We start from the raw sequence: 22,105 nt of genomic DNA on the forward strand, positions 1-22,105 counted from the left end.
CTTCAGGACCATGGGTTCAGATTCCATGCCTGGGCATTGTCAGTGTGGAATCTACACATCCCTTCATGTCTTTCCTCTGTGTACTTTTGTTTTCCTCCCACCTCCCAATAACATGTATATTGGTTGAATAGCATTTCTGTTTTGGAATTTTATAAATGAGTAAGCCAAGCATCTCAAGTTTTTCTAGTGTTCAATGTTTTTGCTCTTAATTCATAATTTTCCATAATATCTTACTATAGTAAAAGATAAAGAAATTTGCTGACAAACCAAATTAAATTCCATTTCCTCAAAAAGTGCAAGTGTTGCAGAAACTTGTGAAGTATGCAGTTTTTGTTATCCTTAAAACTGTCTAGTTAAGATATGTTCCTAGATACAGTAGCTATAGAAAACCCACATCAACACAGAGAGGACATGCAGTCTCAGCCTGAACCCAGGCATAAAGTGGTACCAACTATGATGACAAGTACTTGTTTCTTACTGCATATGTTTGTATGTTCAATTTTTGGCCTGAGAGCTTTAAATTAAATAAAAGCATTATTTGATTCCATCTGGGTTAGGACCAGCTTATTACAAAATACTTCTAGTAAAGCAAAGGTTTTTGGTGAAGGTTTCACATTCCCCATCACACTGTAGTGAAGCATTTACCTGTGTGCAATAATAAGCTTTTATGATCTCCACTGATTTTAATCTTTGCAATGTAAGTAATTTTAGAGGCAGAATTATTGGTACATTTATAATGGATGCATTAAATCACAGAGCTTACATTAAAACTGAGATACAATAGTCATTTCCTTATGTTTAAATATTTAGTATAAGAAGAAATACTGTATATTACATAACTAAATGCAAAATAAAAAGAAAATATTCAAGTCATAATTATAAAGAAAATACCTAATACAAATACTTACACAACTTAAGATGAATTTGATTATGTGCAATTGGAGGGTGGAGTTGGCAGCCAGTGTGAAGTATGCCAAATAAAGAGTTAAAAAAGTGGCCTCATGTAGACATCCTCTTTGGGCTTTTTAGAACAAAGTAGCATAGAATTCTGAAAGTATACAATGCAATTCATGGCTCAGTGGTAGCAAATCAGAATCAGCAGTGGAGAATACTTGACTGACTTGACTCTACTCCATAGTGAACTGGGGATGAACTCCTTGTTAGTGGAAGATGACTGAGTATATGAAATTGTTGTGTTAGAAACCCATTTTCTGTCAGAACATACTACATTTTCTGTCCAACAGGGTTAGTTGTAAAGTGGCTATACACTGATCTTCTAATGCACATCATCATGATTATGTTCCTGAAAAATGTATATGTTTGAATATTTTTGAATCAATGTTACTATGCCTCTATGCAGTATTCAGAAAAAGTGTTTGTTTATATTTTAGTGATGGCTTAATGTTTGCTACCAGATTAACTTTGTTTATTTTTTTAACCGTGATTTTAAATATACATCTAGTTTTCTTTTGACTGTTTTACAGTTTCTTTCCTTAACACTTTGATTTATGTAAGGTAAACAAAAAATGTGGACTATTTTTACTGCTTAAGAGTTGGAGTTATGGCTAAGCATGCATTGTTTTAAGTTAAAAATGCTGTTGATATTATCTGTTTTGAAGAAAATAATGTGCAAGTACTATAACAAATGCAAATCCAAAGTATAAAAGATGAAGTAATCATAAAGTAACAATAGTCAATGAGTTGACTGTCAGAAACTTGCATTGTGTACTTCGGTAGCATTTTACTACTTTGATGTTTACTTGTGGTAATCAGATACTGTTTAAGTAATAGACAAAAATGTACTGTCTAGGCAAAGCCACAGGACATTTGAGAGTTTTTAAGATTGTGGTGTTGTCGACAGCTTGAATGTGAGCAACAAAGAGAGTTCACAGTAATCTTGTTTATTTAATTTCTGAACCTGCTGCATCCGGTTATATGTCACAGTGAATCTGAACTGTTACACTGCAGCACTGGCTTTAGTCAGATACAGAACATCATAATAAGAACATTAGATTTTTGACTTTGATGTAATAATTACCAATGATTAACCTGTTGTCTGAGTTACGTGGTAATTGTTTGATTATTCTGTAGATGCTTCTTAACAAGCACACAAGGGTAGTGAAAAAGCAGACAAAAATGGAAAATTAGTTGTTTCTTGCCAAAAATTATTTTAGTTCAGTCCAAACTTGTAACAAAGTTTACACTAAAAAACCTGACTTAAGAAAGTACAGTAATTTGATAACTTCCAGCAGTTTGCAAGAAAGAGAAAAAAAACAAAGAAAAGATCTTTGTTGCCTCTTCAGTCTGTTTAGTTTCATGGTCTAGCTTTGCTTTTTATGTATCAAAGTATATCACTCCACCTTTTACCATGAGAATGTACAGTTAATATTGTACTAGCCAGGCACACCCAATAGTATTGTATCTATGAAATCCTAATTTTTTTTTTTATTTCTGCTAAAAGTAGTTCTACCACTAAATTAATCTGAATTTTTGTATTATTACTATGGTGTATTTTATGTATGGTCAAGTTCCACATATTCGGAGAAGCTAATTCAAATGTCCCTTTACCACCATTCTCTAGGTTAATTAAAGGACAGATTCTTTGAAATGTTTTTAATTATTATTGAAGTGCTGCCTGAGTCTTTATGAAGACTAACCAGTTTAGCCTGTGGAATAGACATGGGAGTGAAATGTGGACAGTTGGGTAGGTTTATTTTAACAAAATTTCCAATATTCCTATTTTATAGGAAAAACACGTATAGTTGAAAGTTAAATTTGGAGCGTAATTATTCATAAATTCCAAATACATTGTCTGCATAAGAATCTCTTAAGTGTCTTAACTCACAGTGTTTTCAATACTCTAGGTTAAATACAGAGTAGTTTTAAAAATGTTTTCTTATTTAGGAGTGACAGATAAGAGCTCATCTACTTTGAATATGTCTTGGCTCCACATTTTAATTGGTGGACTACTAGATTGCTGGTAAATTGTTGATAGTTGGTATCGATTATATCAGATAGCAAATTTACAACAAGATTTGTTTTCCTTTGCAATCCAGGCCAGTGTAAATGTATCAATTTATTTTATTTTGTGTATAATGTATTTGCTGTCCAGTAGTAAAATTGAAAGTGAGTAAGAGCCATGTCACCTTCTGCTTTAGATCTTTGCAGAGTCACCTTTTGAATATGTGGTCATTTTGAATTACAGATGAATGATGTTATGATTGAGTCTAATTTCTTAAAGAATGATTTTGGTGATGCATATAGGAATACTCTACATTGGATATAGCAACTTGTATAGAATGTTTATCATTACAGTATTAATTCTCCCTGGTAAGGTGAGATGGAGGGTGGACCATCTGTTAACATCTTGTTTGATTTTTTTCCATAGTACTTCCAAAATTGTGTTAAAAGGATCTTTATATTTACTTTTGATGGTCAATCCAGACATTAAAATTGTTTTGATATTTTAATTGAATAGCTATCCAATCTAGTATGATGTTAAAAAATTCATGTCAACCATTACTTTAAATCTAGACAGAAATAGAAGACTGTATTTAATTTCAGCTCTATGCAGGTGCTGCTTAATACTGTTTAATAGCCTGTTTTGCAGCAATTGAGGCAGATAAATCTGAGAATATATGGATTTGGCTGTTTTTGGATGTGATGTTCTCCTTCTGTCTCAGGTGAAATATCAGCTTTCTTTATCATCTGCTCAGACAGTAAGCAGTTAAGATTTCAATGTCAGCTTTAAAGTCCTTTCGTAATATTTTTAAAAAGATGATTCGGATTACTGGGTTAGGATTATCTAGTTTTTTGGCTACAGTCAATGAAAAAAAGAGCATCATGCAGTAAAATTTAAAATGTAATGCCAAAAACTATTACGCAGTATGTGCAATGAAATGTTTAACTTTTTTTTCTAAATTAGGTTCTTAAAGGTTTTTGAAGAAATTACATTTTTAAATATTTCCCTACTTGATGTGCTAAAAAAATTTCAAAAAGAAAAAGAGAAAGTGAAAATTCTTGTCTAAGTAGATTCTAAAGAAAATTCACAGTGGTGCTCACGGCTATTTGTAAAATTCAAAAATAGTTTCTGAACTAGACCAGCAGGTTGGCTCTCCCCTCCCTCATCATTCTACAGTGTTTAACAGTGTAAGCTAGTGCTTATGATTTTGATACAATATCCAGTAGTGAATGTGTCACTGTTGAAACTGAATAATTCTCATTAACTGATTGGTTACTGTATCTTCTAAGGTTAGTAAGGCATAAGAAGATCAAAGTAATAGTGATATTTATTATGAAACTGGTTATGTTAAAAAAAGATTTTTTACCTGCATACAAATTTTTATGACAATACAATTATGTATTTTTGGAATGTTTGAGCATTATCAATTCACCATGTATGTTTAATTTTGTAAATGGTTGTTTCTAGGCATTTGACAATAAATGTTATTGTTATGCGCTACATTACTGTGGCACAATTTTTTTTTTCATGGATGCTGCTGATGTGTGGTTCTGTCAGTGTAATACTATGCAAAGTTGCTCATGGCATGGTGTTCTCAAAATTAACTTGTCACAAATCTTAGTGTAAAAATAATAACAAGTTTGATTAGCATTTTCCTTTCGGTTTTGACTGCTATATTACTGGTTACTGACAAACCGATTTCAGTTTTAAGTAATGCGTCTCTCTTGCATTTGTGTCTGAGCTAATGTTATTGACACCTTTCATGGCTTAGGCTCACATTTGATCTGCTGATTCCCATTTCATAAAGGTAGAATAGGCTGCATAGTGCCCTTAGTTTTTGGAACAAAGACACATTTTTCCTTTATTTATAAATCAAAACCATTCAGACGTGATTAAGTGCACATTGCAGACTTTAAGTGTATTTACATGGAGTGACTGAAATGTATGCAGAAATGACAACATGTTTTATACATGGTCCTCCATTTCAGGGCGCAGTAATATTTAAGACATGGCAATGCTAGGTATATTAAAGCAGTAATATTTAGTATTTTGTTGCATATCCCTTGCATGCAATGACTGCTTAAAGTCTGGGATTCATAAACATCACCAGGTGCTTAGTGTCTTCTTTGGTGATGCTCTGCCAAGCCTTTAATGCAGTCATCTGCAGCTCCAGCTTGTTTCAGGGGCTTGTCTCTTTAAGTTTTATTTTCAGCATATGGAAGGCATGCTCCAATTGGATTTAAATCGAGTGATTGGCTTGGGCATTCAAGAATTTTCCATTTTTTAGCTTTTGAAAAACTCCTGAGTTTCCTTAGCAGTATGTTTATGATCACTATCTTATTGTAGGCTGAAGCAGCGGCCAATGAGTTTGGAGGCATTTAATAGACAAGCAGAAGTGATGTTTCTATACTCCTCAGAATTCATTGTGCATCTGCAGTCAGCAGTTACTGTAAATCATTAATGAAGATAAGTGTACCAGTACCTGTGGCAGCGATACATGCCCAAGCCATAACACCACCACCACCATGTTTAACAGATGAGTTTGTATGCTTTGAATCTTGGGCACTTACTTTTCATCTCCACATTTTGCTGTTGCTATCTCTCTTAATCTTTGTCTCTTCTGTCCATAAGACCTTTTTCCAGAATTCTGCAGGCTGTTAAGTACTTTTTCACAAACTGTAATCTACAATCTATTTTAATTTATGGCCTCTGTATTTCTCTTCATGAAGTCTTTTCTAGATTCTAGTATCTCACACATCCACACCTGCCTTCTGAAGACTGTTTCTGATCTTTGGGACAGGCATTCGGGGCTTTTTTTTTTACCATAGTGAGGATTCTTCTGTCTTCAGCATTGGAGGTTTTTCTTGGCCTACCAGTCCCTTAGTGATAACACAGTTCACCAATGTATTCTTTCTTCTTACTGATATTCCAGAAAGTTGATTTAGGTAATCCTAAAGTTTTACCAATGTTTTTCTAATGGTTTTATTCTTGTTTTTCAGCCTCATAATGGCTTCTTTGACTTTCATTAGCACAGCTCTTGTCCTCATGTTCAACAGTGACAACTACAGAGAAGTGTTGGAACAAGCCTAGATATCTTATGCCTCCACTAATGAAGCAATGAAACACAACTGAGTAATCACAAACACCTGTGGCAAAAATTGACCCAATCATTATGTTCCCCTTAAATGGGGCGACCATGCATAAAAAGTGTGTGACAAATATCCTTAAATACAAATCCTAAATGTGCACTTTAATCACATGTTAATTATTTGATTTCTAATTTTAAATTGTGGAGCAGAGGGGTAAATCAAGGGAAAATGTGTCTTTGTCCCAGACATTATGAAGGCCACTAATCTTCTTCTAGAAGAGCAATATTAAGTGCCGCTTTAGTATACCATTAAGACAAAACATACTGGGATTAGGTAAGAACTGATATCAACAACTGCAATATGAACAGGCTCTGAAGCAGCCATGTCTTGGAGTGTGGTATTCTAAAATGACTGGTCTTCAACCTTGATTTAAAAGCTGAAGGTAATAGGGCATGTTATGCTGTATTTTGGCAGATAGATAAACCAGCACATATTGGCCTTATAGTTTCAAGGTCTGCATCTAACTATAGCAGTGAAATGTCTATGGCTACTGCTCCAAACTAGATATGTTGCTTGAAGCAGATTTATGTTACCAACAAATAACTAGACATCATTAAGCACACAATCCAATAGATCATGTTCTATATTTCAATAATAAACTGGTAAAAAAGAACATGGTTGGAGGGACCATATGAACAAATATCATTTGTCAATGTATTTGCCTTGCTAGCATGTATTGCATATGCCAGGTTTTTACAGTAACAAGATCCTTCTCATCAAGGAGTAATTATTTTTTGTTTGCTAATCCTTTGACATTCTGGATTTACTTTTACACTAAAATGTATTGTTAAATATGCATTTTTTCAGAGCATGTTGATGACATAAGTCATAGTTTTCTAATTTTATTTTAGGCTTTGATGCCACTGGTGAATGATAAAGATGGAGAAATGGCAGAATTAGGTGAAGGTAAGAAAAACCTGTCAAAGTTACAATGCTCAGTAGTTTAAGAAGGGTGAGGCAAAGAATGGCATGAAGGATTCATGTCTAACGAAGTTGGAAACATCCTAGGATTTCTATATATGCCTTACTTGATTGCATTGAAAATATCACTTAAAGAGCTTAAAATTCAATCCCCACTTTACTATACGTCTTGTGTTCTCTGTTGGCAAAGTTTATACCAAATAGTTGTTGATGACTCGTTTTATGTTTCATTAACAGTCAGCTAATCCTTAACTCAGCAGGAATTGTTGCTGTATTAGATTAACTTTTGAATAGTTTACTGATTTATAGCTTTCAAGTGCCAATCCAGAATTGAAGGTGGCATGCTGTAGGATTAGCACATAAAAACAACATAAAATGTGTGCTTGCCATAGAATTTGGGGGAATCAGGGAGTTAATTAACTATTTTGAAAGTTGAAGCATTAATTTTTGTTTACCTATTTAATCAAAGACAGAGATATTGTGTCCTGTTTTAGTTGATTATATATGCTTGAGACGATCTTGTTCAAAGTAAAAATAAAAGTAAAATGTAATTACATGCATTAGTAGAGTATATAAAATAGATGACTTTGTATACATTTTTACCTACAAAATAAAAATAGAGCCCAAATTAGCCTGTGGAGTTTGAAGTGGCTTTCATAGTCAAATTATTTAAAAATTGCATTAATTGATGTACTTTTGTTCGTTATACTTTGTGTAGGATCTATGGCTATTTGTAGTTATTATTTCTAAACATAACATTTTTTAATTTATTTTGAAGTCCTCCTGCATGCTAATGCACTATTAACATGACAATGAGTTTCCATCCATACACTTCATTTAAATAACTTATATTAGAAATATTTTTTAGGAATTGTTATCAGACATGTAAAATAGGAAAATATACAAGTTAAAATAAACTGTTTCAAGGTGAAAGAGGAATTTAACAAGTAATGTTGCACAGAATGTCTCCATGTTTTTTAGAATAGATGATTTTGAAAATTCTCCAGTGCTTTTTGAAAGATGGGGGATGAAAGTTTTTGAAGTTTCTAAAATTTGTATCATGCATTCTATTCAAGATATGCCAAACAAAATTGAACTTTTTAGACATTTTTTTGTGAAGAGTACATGTACTATCAATTTACCTTAACAAGTCCACTGGGAGCTGAGCTGTTACATGCAGACAGACAGAAAAACAAACAAACATGAAGATGTCAAAAGGTGCTTTTGTATTTAAAATTAATTCTCCTAAAAAGTTGGGTTTATTTTGATGTAATAATTACTAAAGTTATTCATAAATTTCCTCAGTTAAGTTGAAAGAAATAAAGGTAGATTTTAGGAAGGTTGAATTAGATATAAAAAGTGTAACATTTTCTAGTGTCTAGCACAGTTTATTGTTAATATCATTGTAAAAATATGTGGTAGCTGTTAACTTTATTGGAATATTTGAAGTCCATAACCAGTCTGACACTATTACTGTACAGTGCCATGAAAACATATTTGGCCCCATCCAGAATTCATTTGTAATTGGAGATTTTTGACATTGACGGTAGTATTCGACAAAGGGAACCTGATTGAAGAAACAAACCCTTGTTTAAACTTACTTCATATATTGAAAGAACACAGTTTTCCAAAATTGTACCTTATTATTTATAATTAGTTTCTGAATAGTTCTTGCAATCTATTTTATCTTGTTATGTTGCAAATCTCCTTTTGATATTACTTGGAATACAAAGTACACTTATTTATAAAAACATCAACTTCACTTAAGAGCTCTGCGTTTATTAAGAATAAAAAATGTTGATATGGGATAAATATACATAAAGGGCTCAAATTAAAATAACAAAACAGCACAAATGTGTTGCTTATTCTTTGTTTTATTCAGGGTTTGGCATGACTTATTAACTTTTTAAGTTGTAAAGTTAATAAAATTATTTTCTTATACAGTACTATTGTGAATCCCCCAAGCCAGGAACAGTCCATTTTACCAATCAACATTTATATTAACAAACTGTTTCCATCAACTAGAGACTATCCACATGCTGGCTAAATTTACATAATGTTTTAGCTATAAATTTATTTGAAAGTACAATGAATGAAATTATTGTTTATAGCTATATAGGTAAGATATACTGTATGTGGTATTTAAAACAAAAGGCATGCTGTCATTCTTAGCTTTATTCATAATTTTATTTTAATAATGTGGCATAAATCTCGTGCAGTATGTGAAAAACCATTTAAAAAATGACCCTACTTCTATATAAATCAGCTCTTCATTCAAAAAGGCAAAGTGAGCTTAGTAAGTGTTTAAAATAAATTATCATGCAAATAGATTAAAAATAACAAGAATTTAATATATGCCTTTTTGTTAATTAAACCATTTTAGCTCTTCCTAAAAGTAAGTGGGTTTATGTCATCACAATGTCAGTTGGTCTGAATGGCTGTCTGTGCCGCAATATTACTAGAAGTTAATAACCATCAATCTATCCATTTTCTAACCTGCTGTTCCAAGTCGGGGTTATGAGGAGACAAAACCTATCCTTGCAGCAATGAGCACAATGGAGGTAGCAACCATGGACATCTAGTCTGAAGTGAGTTGTTAGTTAACCTAACCTGTATCCTTAAGGATTTAGTAGGAAACTGGAGTTTCCAAAGAAAAGCCCAAACAGACAAGTTATCAAAACATTTAACAGCATGGTAACCGTGTGAAAGTCTCATGCATTGCATGATGCCATATAGATCTATTGTACAATTGTATAGTTCATTGTACTTTGTACATTTTCCTCTGCAGTGGAAGATGTGATTTTGTTTTGTGTCACTTTTGACAAACATATACAAATCCAGCCTTCACCCCATGCTAAGAACTCACAATATTTCCAAGACATATTATTTTCCCATAATTCAAATTTAAAGTCTTTTTAACATAATGAGAAAAAAAATTTGTTTGTACCTTCTACCTCAATGCTTCCTTATCACACTTTATTTTCATTTGTGTTATCTGTGCGCTCATTTATTTACATGTATATGCTGGAAAGGCACTGAAATAAAAAAATGTTTTTAGGTTATCCAAATCCTAAATTTTCATTTTGCTTTCATTTTTTAATTTACTTTTGGACCTGATCACTTACATTTTTCACTATAGAGTTGTGAATCTCCCATTTTTCAAAAAGTGATACTTTCAATCTGGGAAGAGAAAAATGAACATTTCTTTTTCGTTTAATTTTTTACAACCTGTATTGTACTGGAAGTAACATTTAAACTTTTTCTTTTACATTCTTGTCAGAGTACTGTGTCCACTAGAGGGAGTTCTTGTAGCGACCTTGTACAGAGAATGTTAAGTAGGTCATAAATATTAAAAAAATGATGCTTTCATCTCATGAATAAGGCATACAGAGGGGATGAACAATGGGTGAACAGCAAAGAATAAGGTAAACTACAAGGTAATAAGGTAAACTACCCTAACTACAAAGAGGACTATTTTCATTTATGTTAGGTAGAATGCCCAGGGGGGACTGGGTGGTCTCATGGCCTGGAACCCCTACAGATTTAATTTTTTTCTCCAGCCATCTGGAGTTTTTTTTTTGTTTTTTTCTGTCCACCCTGGCCATCGGACCTTACTCCTTTTCTATGTTAACTAATGTTATCTTATTTTAATTTTGTATTTTGTCTTTTATTTTTCTTTTCTTCATTATGTAAAGCACTTTGAGCTACTTTTTGTATGAAAATGTGCTCTAGAAATAAATGTTGTTGTTTTTGTTGTAAATGGAAAAGCAAAACACCTGCAGCCTGTCACTGCTTTCACAATTCTCAGAATTCTCAGTGTTTGTCTACTTGCCCACCTGAAAGCACAGTACTACAAGCACAAAATCTTGTCTACAGGTTACAGTTTAAATAAGTTTTCCTTGTTTTGTTTCCTAGAAAATTTATATTTATAGTTTCCTCGGTTTTGTCATTTTGTTTGGTGTCATTCTGTATTTGTGGAGCTTTTTCTATACTTGTTGCAGTATAGGTGGTGCACATGCATTAACTGATGATGTATCAATAAAATGAGAAATGGCAGGAATTTACTAACTGGCCTTCATGTAGAAAATAAAAGACTCTCTCAAACAAAAACAATTAAAAGGATTTTTGTGTTGTGTGTGTACACTTTCTAGTATTAGTTTATTTCTCACTCAGTTCTGATTTCTGTTTTTCCCCAATTCTTGTCTGTTTTATAATTAGTGCTTGGAGCCAAACCAGTTGTAACACCCAGATTTTCATAGAAATATATTTGATCGGCCTCTCCCTCTTTCTCTCTATTTATCCCTATTAATCTGTCTCTATCAATATTATCTATCTCTTTCTTTCTCTCTTATCCCTGACCTCTCCTCTTCTTGTCAATCACATGCTTGCCAGCAGCTCTCCTCCTGACTGTACTGTATACATCATTTTAATCTGATTTTCATCTGATTCTGAGTTGTATAAAGCCCCATTTCAGGGTCACTACCAGCTTAGTAATGCTTTTAGGGACAACCATATATCTGCTGCAGATACAACAGGCTAGAACTTTCTCTAGTGGCCCTGGTGCCCCTGCCTGCCAATGTGCTTACTGTAATTGGTAAAAGGCCAAGTCTCTACGGGTGTACTCTCCAAGGTTATTATAGTTTTGTCTTTATGTATTAGTTTTTATTTCTATATTTTTTCTGACGTTACTTGGAAATTCATTTTAGTTTTAGTTTCAATTTAGTTTTTATTTCACAAAGACATTTCTATTTTATTTTTATATCTATTAGTTTCAGTTTTAGTTTTAGTAATTATGGTATGGTGAAAGAGCTATTATGGAGTTTAGTTTTGTGTCACAATCAGAAAGAATTGTACATTTAACGGTTTTGGATATAATATGAGTTTAATGTTAGTGGAAGCTTACTATACTACATGGTTTACTATAATCAAAACCAGATACTGAATATGAACACTTTTATACAATTTTATAATTTTAAAAATATTTTCTTGTCATTTATGCTGAGCAAATGTGCACTGACAGTTTTTCATCTTTTCCTTTTATTGCCGAGAATGGGCCAATTTGTAATGAAATTTATGTGAATTTTAAGGTCTGAGGGTATTTTACTCTAAATGTCTACAGCACACACTGGGCTTAACATTCTGGGCCTAGGCACTATTTCGTCATGACAGTGTGACTTTGTGTAAAGCCAAAACAAGATCCAAACACAATGTGGCAGCACTCATTTTATGGTTGTTTTGGAGTCGTGTATTGCAGGATAACGCTCTACCCTCTTACAGATTTTAGTATGCAGCGCATAGTTTTTCTGTTAATTGTACTGCAGGTCCTTGAATATTTTTATGGCCTTAATGATATTAAGGGAGGAATTTGCAGCTTTTCTTGACAACTACAATTCACGTTCATGTGTAAGGTGAAAATTAAAACCTATTTTTAACTCAAAACATACTGAATAAAATGAAAATTGCACTATCAGACTTGTCGCATCATTGACATCATGTCTGTTTTCCATGCTTGGGCATGTTTATCAATCACACTGATCCTGAATGCTACTGAACTATGCTTAGGTCGAAGCAGGTCAGGGCATGGTACGGTTGGCCCGGCACGGAGCGATCACATTTGTCAAACGAATTAGACTTTGGGGGATTACATGTGGACAAATGTGCTTGGGCACGGAAACAATTGCCAGTGTGAGTACACCCTAAGGTTGGCCATACACTGCAGTTTTGGTCCGAGTGATTGTTCAAATCAGCACAAAACCAGCAAAAAGTCATTGATAGTCATAAAGTGATTATTCACAAAATACTATACAAGATAACTTCTGACCTGAACTGACAGGCTGACTAACTACTGATGTTTTTTTAATGTGTCAATAAAGTCAGAAACTATCATGTTGATTTCTTTAGGTTTAAGAGGTCTTGTGAGCTCATTCTATGTTTCTGTTCACATTGAAATATAGTACTCACTGAAAATTTACCTGTGCATTCGAAATGCAGAGGGCAGTTCCTGGCAGTGATTGGCAGTTGGCTCCACAAAACACATGGGATATAACCAAAGCATTGGTACATAGACAAAATGAAAAACAAAGAATAGAAATAAACACAAGCAGTTAATGTAAACGAAAGAATAAAAAATGAGCAAAAAGGACATAAAGCAAAGATTTGAATCAAAGCCACAGGAGAAATCCTGGCTGAAACATGACACATAGGGATGCAGTTGAAAACTTGTTTGGGGTAAATTTCACAAAAACATTAGGACGTTTTTTGTCACACAGAAAACCATAGATACATGGAATATGTTAGCAAGTAGTGTGGTGGACAGATTGATTTTAAGGACTTTCAAAACCAGACTTGATGCTATTTTAGAGGAATTAAGTGGATAGGATTGCATTATCAGGCTGAATGTCCTACTCTTTTGTAAATATTTCTAATGTTCTAGAAGATGGAAAGCATTGCTTGTTGTGGCTTTAGGATTTCAGAATAACTGTAATTTAATTTGAGGTGGAGAAGTAGAGTGTAGGAGTATTAGGACCTTCCTTGTGTCGTCTTGCAAAAACCTCCATCACTTTAACATTTAAGGACATACAATCTGCTCTTGCCTTGGTTAATTTGTTCATAACTCAATGATCAGAAAAAAGAGTGATTAATAACAGTGATATTAGAACAGTGGTTAAGGAAATGTGATCTTCAAACATGTATGAGAGGTCTGTCCTGTGAAAAGCTTCCATGTACAACATTATATTTTTTATAAAACAAACTATGCTTTTGAAAAAAAGATTATCATCAAAACCAGCAATTATGTTTGTGAATGCGTACAACTTTAGGGGATTATTTGTTTCTTCAAGTATTGGATGGCCTGTCTACAGTACATTAACAGAACCCTGCATTCTCAATTTTGTATGAGAACAATTGAGAGGGTTTTTTCAGCTCTCCATTCAAGAGCTGAAATCTAATGTGAAACATGTTTTTCAATAAGATAATGATAAATATACAAGAACATCTGTAAAATGATAGAAAAAATAATATATTTGCAAAAGTACAAGTCTGTACCCCATTGAAAAGTTTCTGAGAGAGAAGGTAGTTGTTTATGTAGGACAGTCCTTAAATTCTAACAGGTTGAAAGAATTTTGCTAAGAGCTGTGGATCAGAATCCCTCAAAGTTAATGTGAGAGACTGATCAGCGATTATGAGGAAGCCCTAGCTGTGATCATTGGTCTAGAGTGGTGTTAGACTGTTGCTATATTTAAATATTCACATATACTGTATTTAATTAATGAATCTTAATGCTGTGTAATATGTGGAAAAATAAATCTTAAATATGTATCATGTGCTTATATACTTTGATTTATCAAATTATATGTATTTCTCTTTTATATTTGAAATGCATAGTACTTCTCAGAGGTCTGAAATTTTTTCACAGTTTTTTGAGTTACTTTAGTCCTTTTTTCCTCTTTAAAGAATGTCATGCCCAGAAGACAATGGAAAAGATAGCTATTTTTGTCATGGTTGCATAATAGTACCACATTATATTGGGAAATTATCTGTAGTTACCAGAGCACTGTAGTTTTAATGGTCACTTTTCACTAATTGGATATATACGATATACACCTCTACAAGCTAATCTTGCCAACAGACCAAGTCAGCTAGACAATGTGTTGCTAATGTATTGTATGAGAAGACACTGTTGCTATGTCAGCATTTGGTAAACTTTTTCGTTTGAGTCTGTGATAAAAAGAATGTACCTGAAACATTTCCAGATTTTAAATTACTTTATTCACTTTGTTAGAATTTGGTATGCAAAGGTCACATTTTTCACATTTTCTTTCTTCTCTCCTGGCTTTAACTCTGAACTGATTTTCTCCTGTGTTGAGTTTTTTTTTTTTTTTTTTTTAATTCATTTGTGATAGAGGAAACACTAGCCAAACTGTAGCATCCCTGAGTCAATCATTTACCCACTGTGCCTGGAGGAGATACATTCCTTTTGTTTGGTATGCTGTAGTGAACAGTTTAGACATTTAATTTTAAACAACATTGGTGTAAGAGGTAATGTGCAACATGTTGATGTGGTTCTGAAACAAAATACACTTTAAATGACAAATGTAAATTGTAATTCATACATTTTAGTACACAGAAGCTAATCCATCCATCCATCCATTTTCCAACCCGCTGAATCCGAACACAGGGTCACGGGGGTCTGCTGGAGCCAATCCCAGCCAACACAGGGCACAAGGCAGGAACCAATCCCGGGCAGGGTGCCAATCCACCGCAGACAGAAGCTAATCTTTTGCCAATATATAAAACAAGCCATGTAAATAATACCTGTTTCAACTTTATGCTTAAAAAAACATTTTGATCATCCTTTGTATGTGCAACTCAGATACAAAATTCAAGAAGTTCAAAATAATTTGAAAATAATGGATTCATTTTAAGGGAAAAAATTAGCCTACACAATGGGCCATGTCAGAAAGAGCTGGTGAGGTGCCTACTTAATTCACTTCACCAAATACCACCAGAAAATCTCCCCTTTATCCTTTTCTTTCTCCTAGCTCATCAAGCCCTCTACTGTAGTGCTGTCCTTGAGCTTCCTTTAATGTTGAACAAAATCCCACCAATTACATGTTTTAGGACCCCCTCTTACTTTTATAGTAAATGCAGCAGCCTGGTAGCTCAACTGACATTTTATTGTCTTACGTGCTACCTACTGTAAGTCCCGTAAACACCTTGGCAATCCATTACAGTATATTTATGATTTATTATTGTTTTAATATGTCTGTATTTAATTATGGCAAAATAATGTACATTTTTAAGGCTGATTTATGCTCCTTTGTTGAGCCTACTCCATAGGTAGGCCATAGTCTGCTTCACCTCCAGTGTACAACGTAGCCTGACGCACACCTCCTAATAAATGTGGCTATGCAGATCCCTGCGTCTCTGATTGGCTAGTTTAGTAACTATGCATTTTCTGAAAAATGTTTCAGTTCGTCATTTGGTTTGGAAGTCAGTAAGTGTATAAAAACATGGAAAAATGTGAGGGACAAATATGTTCACCTACAGAAGAAAATGTGTAGCAAAAGGAATGGTGATCCTGGAGGGAAAAACTGACCATTTTTCTTGTGTGTTACCTGCATGCTAATTGGTGGTATATGTAGGTACCCGTGACACAGTGCGACACAGAAGTGTAAACAGTGTAGCCTACGTGCATAGCTACTCCATAGGCTCGACACACAAGTATAAATCAGCCTTTAGATAGGGAAGTGTGCAAAACTGGAGCACCACAAGGAACAGTCCTGTCTCTTTCTCTCTTCACCCTGTACACCTCAGACTATAAATGTTAAACCAGGTCATGTCATTTGTAGAAATTATCAGATGATTCTGCACTTATGGCGTGTATCGATAAGGAGGATGAGACAGAATACAGTATAGGAGACAGTTGGAGAACTTTGTTTCTTGGTGGCAAAGAGAATTGCTTGCTCCTTAACATCAACAAAATACAGGAACTGATTATTGACTTTCACCACATCAAAGAGCCTCAATGTCTGTGTTCTATTCAGGGAGTGGATATAGAGGTGGTACACTTCTACAAGTACTTGGAGGTCCACATTAACGACAGCTTGAACTAGTCTTGGAATACAGAGGAACTATTTAAGAAAGGGCAGAGCAGATTCTTTTATTTCTTAGGATGCTGCATTCCTTTAATGTGAGTAGTCACATTGTTCTCATCAACTACAACTCTGCGATGGCCTGTGTGATTTTCTATACTGTGGTATGCTGAGCTGGCAACATCACTTAAAGAGAGACCCACCAAATCAACAAGATAATATAAGGGCAGGCTCAGTTATGGGATCTATCTATCTATCTATCTATCTATCTATCTATCTATCTATCTATCTATCTATCTATCTATCTATCTATCTATCTATCTATCTATCTGTCTGTCTGTCTGTCTGTCTGTCTGTCTGTCTGTCTGTCTGTCTGTCTAAGCACTTCATCGATTACAAAAAGGTATTTGATAAAGTGAAGCATGAGGAAATGTTGAACGATTTAAGATTCTGCCACTTAATGGAAGACATTAAATTAGTAATTAGTCTGTACTGGACATAAACAGTAGCTATACATAAAAATCAACATTGAATTTGGAAAATGGAAGCCAATAAGATGAGGAGTATGACAAAAGTCTGTTTTTCCGGCAGACATTTTCTCGTACAGTAAATTGATTCTAAGAGGCAATGAAGAAATGACAGAAATAAGGGTAGGAGGTGTCAGAATTACCATATCTGTCAGTTGCAGGTTATATTTCTGTATTTCTAAAAGTGAAAAACAACTGCAGAGAATATTAAGTGTGAAAGTAGAAGACAGTGAAATGAACGGACTAACATTGAATTGCAAGAAAACAGTTAGTGGGGTGTTTACAAAAGATAAAGTAGTGCCAGGATACCAGTTAATAGTAAAATGTGAAAATGTCAAGCAAGTAGATCACTTATGTTAATTTTGGTGGCTTGTTAATTCAAGAAGGAAAAAATGATCAGAAATATCAAGAGAAAGATTGCTATGGGAAAACAGCTTGCAGTTAAAACACATACTTAAAAAACAAAAGATACAAATGAAAACAAAGGTGAACATTCTAAGGTGTTACATATGGTCTCTCTTAACATACCATTGTGAAACATGTACTGTGAGCAAAACAATTGAAGGTAGACTAGGCAGATGTGAGATTTTCTAAATGTGAATTTTTAAAAATTTCATGGACAGAGAAAGTAACAAATGAAGGATTATTAAAGTACAGATGAAAAGACATTTACTATGTGAGATACAATTAAAATTTTTGGGATACAGAGAAATGCCATGAGTATCAATGCCTTTGAGATGGTTTGGTATCAACATTGCATGACATTTTCAGTAAGGGAAAGAGACAGGTGGAAGACCATGATCACAAAGTCTGAATCTGACATAGCACTTAGAAGGTGCGCTCACCTTTCAGTGCCATTAGAAACAAGCACAATGTCAGCGCTGATGCATTGTATAGGAAAATTGTTTGCATAATTTAATTTTGGATAGAAATGTACTATACAGTTAGGTCCATAAATATTTGGACAGAGACAACTTTTTTCTAATTTTGGTTCTGTACATTACCACAATGAATTTTAAATGAAACAACTCAGATGCAATTGAAGTGCAGACTTTCAGCTTTAATTCAGTGGTGTGAACAAAACGATTGCATAAAAATGTGAGGCAACTAAAGCATTTTTTTAACACAATCCCTTCATTTCAGGGGCTCAAAAGTAATTGGACAAATTAAATAACTGGAAATAAAATGTTCATTTCTAATACTTGGTTGAAAACCCTTTGCTGGCAATGGCAGCCTGAAGTCTTGAACTCATGGACATCACCAGATGCTGGGTTTCCTCCTTTTTAATGTTCTGCCAGGCCTTTACTGCAGCGGCTTTCAGTTGCTGTTTGTTTGTGGGCCTTTCTGTGCTAAGTTTAGTCTTCAACAAGTGAAATGCCTGCTCAATTAGGTTAAGATCAGGTGACTGACATGGCCATTCAAGAATTTTCTACTTCTTTGCTTTAATAAACTCCTGGGTTGCTTTGGCTATATGTTTTGGGTCATTGTCCATCTGTATCATGAAACGCCGCCCAATCAATTTGACTGCATTTAGCTGGATTTGAGCAGACAGTATGTCTCTGAACACCTCAGAATTCATTTGGCTGCTTTTGTCCTGTGTCACATCATCAGTAAACACTAGTGTCCCAGTGCCACTGGCAGCCATGCATGCACAAGCCATCACACTGCCTCCACCGTGTTTTACAGATGATGTGGTATGCTTTGGATAATGAGCTTTTTTCACACCTTCTCCATACTTTTTTCTTGCCATCATTCTTTTAGAGGTTGATCTTGGTTTCATCTGTCCAAAGAATGTTTTTCCAGAACTGTGCTGGCTTTTTTAGATGTTATTTAGCAAAGTCCAATCTAGCCTTTCTATTCTAGAGGCTTATGAGTGGCTTGCACCTTGCAGTGCACCCTCTGTATTTACTTTCATGCAGTCTTCTCTTTATGGTAGACTTGGATATCGATACGCCTACCCCCTGGAGAGTGTTGTTCACTTGGTTGGCTGTTGAGAAGGGGTTTCTCTTCACCATGGAAATGATTCTGCGATCATCCACCACTGTTGTCTTCCATGGATCTCCAAGTCTTTTTGCGTTGCTGAGTTCACCAGTGCTTGCTTTCTTTCTCAGGATGTACCAAACTGTAGATTTTGCCACTTGTATTATTGTAGCAATTTCTTGGATGGGTTTTTTCTGTTTTCGCAGCTTAAGGATGGCTTCTTTCACCTGCATGGAGAGTTCCCTTTGACCGCATGTTGTCTGTTCACAGCTCAATCTTCCACATGCAAGCACCACACCTCAAATCAGCTCCAGGCCTCTTATCTGCTTAATTGATAATGACATAACGACCGACTTGCACACACCTTCCCATGAAATAGCCTTTGAGTCAATTGTCCAATTACTTTTGAGCCCCTGAAATGAAGGGATTGTATTAAAAAATGCTTTAGTTGCCTCACATTTTTATGCAATCGTTTCGTTCACCCCACTGAATTAAAGCTGAAAGTCTGCACTTCAACTGCATCTGAGTTGTTTCATTTAAAATTCATTGTGGTAATGTACAGAACCAAAATTAGAACAAAGTTGTCTCTGTCCAAATATTTACGGACCTAACTGTAATGGAGTGTGGCTAATAGATATTTTTGATGAGCAGAATCTGACTAACAGATTGTAGTTTGTGCATCCCAATCTCCAAATATATTTTAAAGTGCATTTACCAAAAACTGAATGGTTTAAGTTCTGTGTATGTTAAAGGTCTTGACACTATACAGATTTATTCATTTATTTATTTTGTGATCAAATATTATTAGTACAGTTAAAGAGTATCAACACATAACCTCAAAAGATGATAGATCTACATTAAAAAAATAATAAATCTAAATAGTCCAGGTGCCCACCCTCCTTACTCTCTTTCCAAGTTCTGTCTCATATTCTAGTACTGTGCAGACTAATATAAATCTCAGAGATTTTCTACCATGCAGAAAAACTACTACAGATTTAATTTTATTTGAATAACAATCAAAATGAGAAATAATTTACAAGTTAGAGCTATTCTTCTCTGGGTATCACTTTGTTTTGTTAGCCTAGCTCAGGCTAAACATTTTAGAGAAACATAAATATAAAAGAAAACACAATGCAGTACATTAAATATGTTTTTTGCAGAGAATTCCATTATGCATTTTCTTTTCTTTCATTCATCAAAAAAATGTAGTAGATAAATATCAATGAATTTAAATCTGAAATGTTTAAGAGAATAAATATTTCTTTGTTTGAAGTGTAAGGAAAGACATGTACAGAGACAAAAGTCTGGTGCTTGCTCGTGTACCGGTGCTGGGGGAGGGGATGTCAAGGCCATGCTGAATGTTAATTGCCAGCAAGTTGTTCAGGGAGACAACAAGAATGGAGGAATTGTTGTAAAGCGGTTGCTAGCAAAGCTACATGGTTAGCCTAGTTCTTTAAAGGTACCACATTTATTTAAAAACAGTGCAAGAACTTTGCCTGATAAAAAGCAATCATGAAACTAGAAAAGAAAATAAAAAGGTGATAGCTTTTATATGAAACTACTGTATTGCAGCAAATTGTAATGTAGAATTGTTTGGCTGGTGGGATTTCTTTTTTACTTTGTAAGCGCCTTAGAAAATAAGCATGCTAGCAATAAAACATTTAACTTTCTTCAAGCAGAATACTTTTGCAGCTGCCAGATTGAAATGCCTGCCAAACAAACTGACTCGCAGTGAATGGAGCTGAAGCCTTGGTTTTATGCAGTATACTGCAGCTTTTAAAGCCTTTTAACCACACGGACAGCAGTTTTTCTGTTACCTGATAACTACACCATATTACAGATGTATAACCTTTCTTACTGCAACTTGGAGGTTTTCACTTCTTAATTTGAAGACTCTGCTTTACTGTCATCTGTAGTGGCTTAGCTCCAGTGGTTTAATTTACATAGAAATGAAAAGGTGAGTTAATGATTCATTGGCTCATGTTGACCTTTTAAATACTCCTGGACAACAAAACAGCTGCCCTGCTTAATTCATTTTTATTTTGACTTCAGAGGACAGACATCTTAATGTTGTGTTTGAGCTATCTGCATTTGAGAATGTCTGGGACAAACCTGGAGTGTTAGCAAACATCCATCCCTGGTTTTTTGTATGCTTAGGCCTGGGTATTTTGATATCCTCATGTTACATCACAGTTTAACCTGAGGTTGTTTGAAAGAAGACTGTAATGCTGTGAGTAATAGATGTAGCTTATTTCATTTCTTGAAAAACATGGATTCAGATTCTGATTCTCCCTTCAATTACTCTTGGCCTTCCCTGCCAAAAATGAGGATTCGACGCAGAACTTCAAAAAAAGGTAACATGTATGCTGTACCTTACCTTATACACTGGAACATGTAGTTAAAACTTTAAGTAAAAAAGGGAAATGTAAATAGGTGTTAACAGTTAAACTAAACATTTTCATTTTTCTGATTTTGTAAGGAGTTTCTTTAATTTTAAAGACATCAGAAGTTCAGTTTTATTATTTTCAAAGATTGCGTGCTTCTAAAACAGAAGATACACTAAATACTTTGTTAAAACATTACAAAAGATGTATGTATATGTCAAAAGACAGAACTATAGTGTAGCTTCAAAGTGTACATTTAGCAATGTATTTTTTTACTTAGTTGTGTTTATAGAGTCCATTGTAATTTATGTAAAATACTGCATTTGTTAAAAACATCAAAATGCATTCTGTACTGATTACATAATTTAATCTTTTGTTAGCAAGCTCATTGGTGTAAATTTCCTTCTTTATTTATATTCTCAGCAAAACGTTATGAACAAGTCCTGTTTCTGTCTGAATCAATGACCTAGTAAGCTGATATAGTTTAATTCAGTTATTCATATTAAACACAGTTTTGCTTATGAGCTCAACATGCTATATTATAATAACAAATATAGTAGTAAAAATGAAATATAACATAAACATAAGT

The 22,105-nt window shown here is 34.2% G+C and overlaps 1 protein-coding gene across 4 annotated transcripts in view; it reads left to right on the top strand.

Annotated features, from left to right (window-relative positions):
- The window catches only part of arhgef28a (Rho guanine nucleotide exchange factor (GEF) 28a), a 281,479-nt gene that overhangs the window by 139,929 nt on the left and 119,445 nt on the right, over positions 1 to 22,105 (top strand). For 2 of the 4 annotated variants that reach the window (XM_028805674.2, XM_028805675.2), the window contains exon 9: positions 6,963 to 7,017. In XM_028805674.2, the coding sequence (XP_028661507.2) occupies positions 6,963 to 7,017 (55 nt within the window). Of the gene's footprint in view, positions 1 to 6,962; positions 7,018 to 21,149; positions 21,487 to 22,105 lie in introns of those variants that run through there. The other 2 variants (XM_051929496.1, XM_051929497.1) reach the window with 2 other exon arrangements.

Source organism: Erpetoichthys calabaricus, chromosome 7 (genome assembly GCF_900747795.2).
Source record: "Erpetoichthys calabaricus chromosome 7, fErpCal1.3, whole genome shotgun sequence".
In the NCBI taxonomy this organism is placed as follows: domain Eukaryota; kingdom Metazoa; phylum Chordata; class Cladistia; order Polypteriformes; family Polypteridae; genus Erpetoichthys; species Erpetoichthys calabaricus.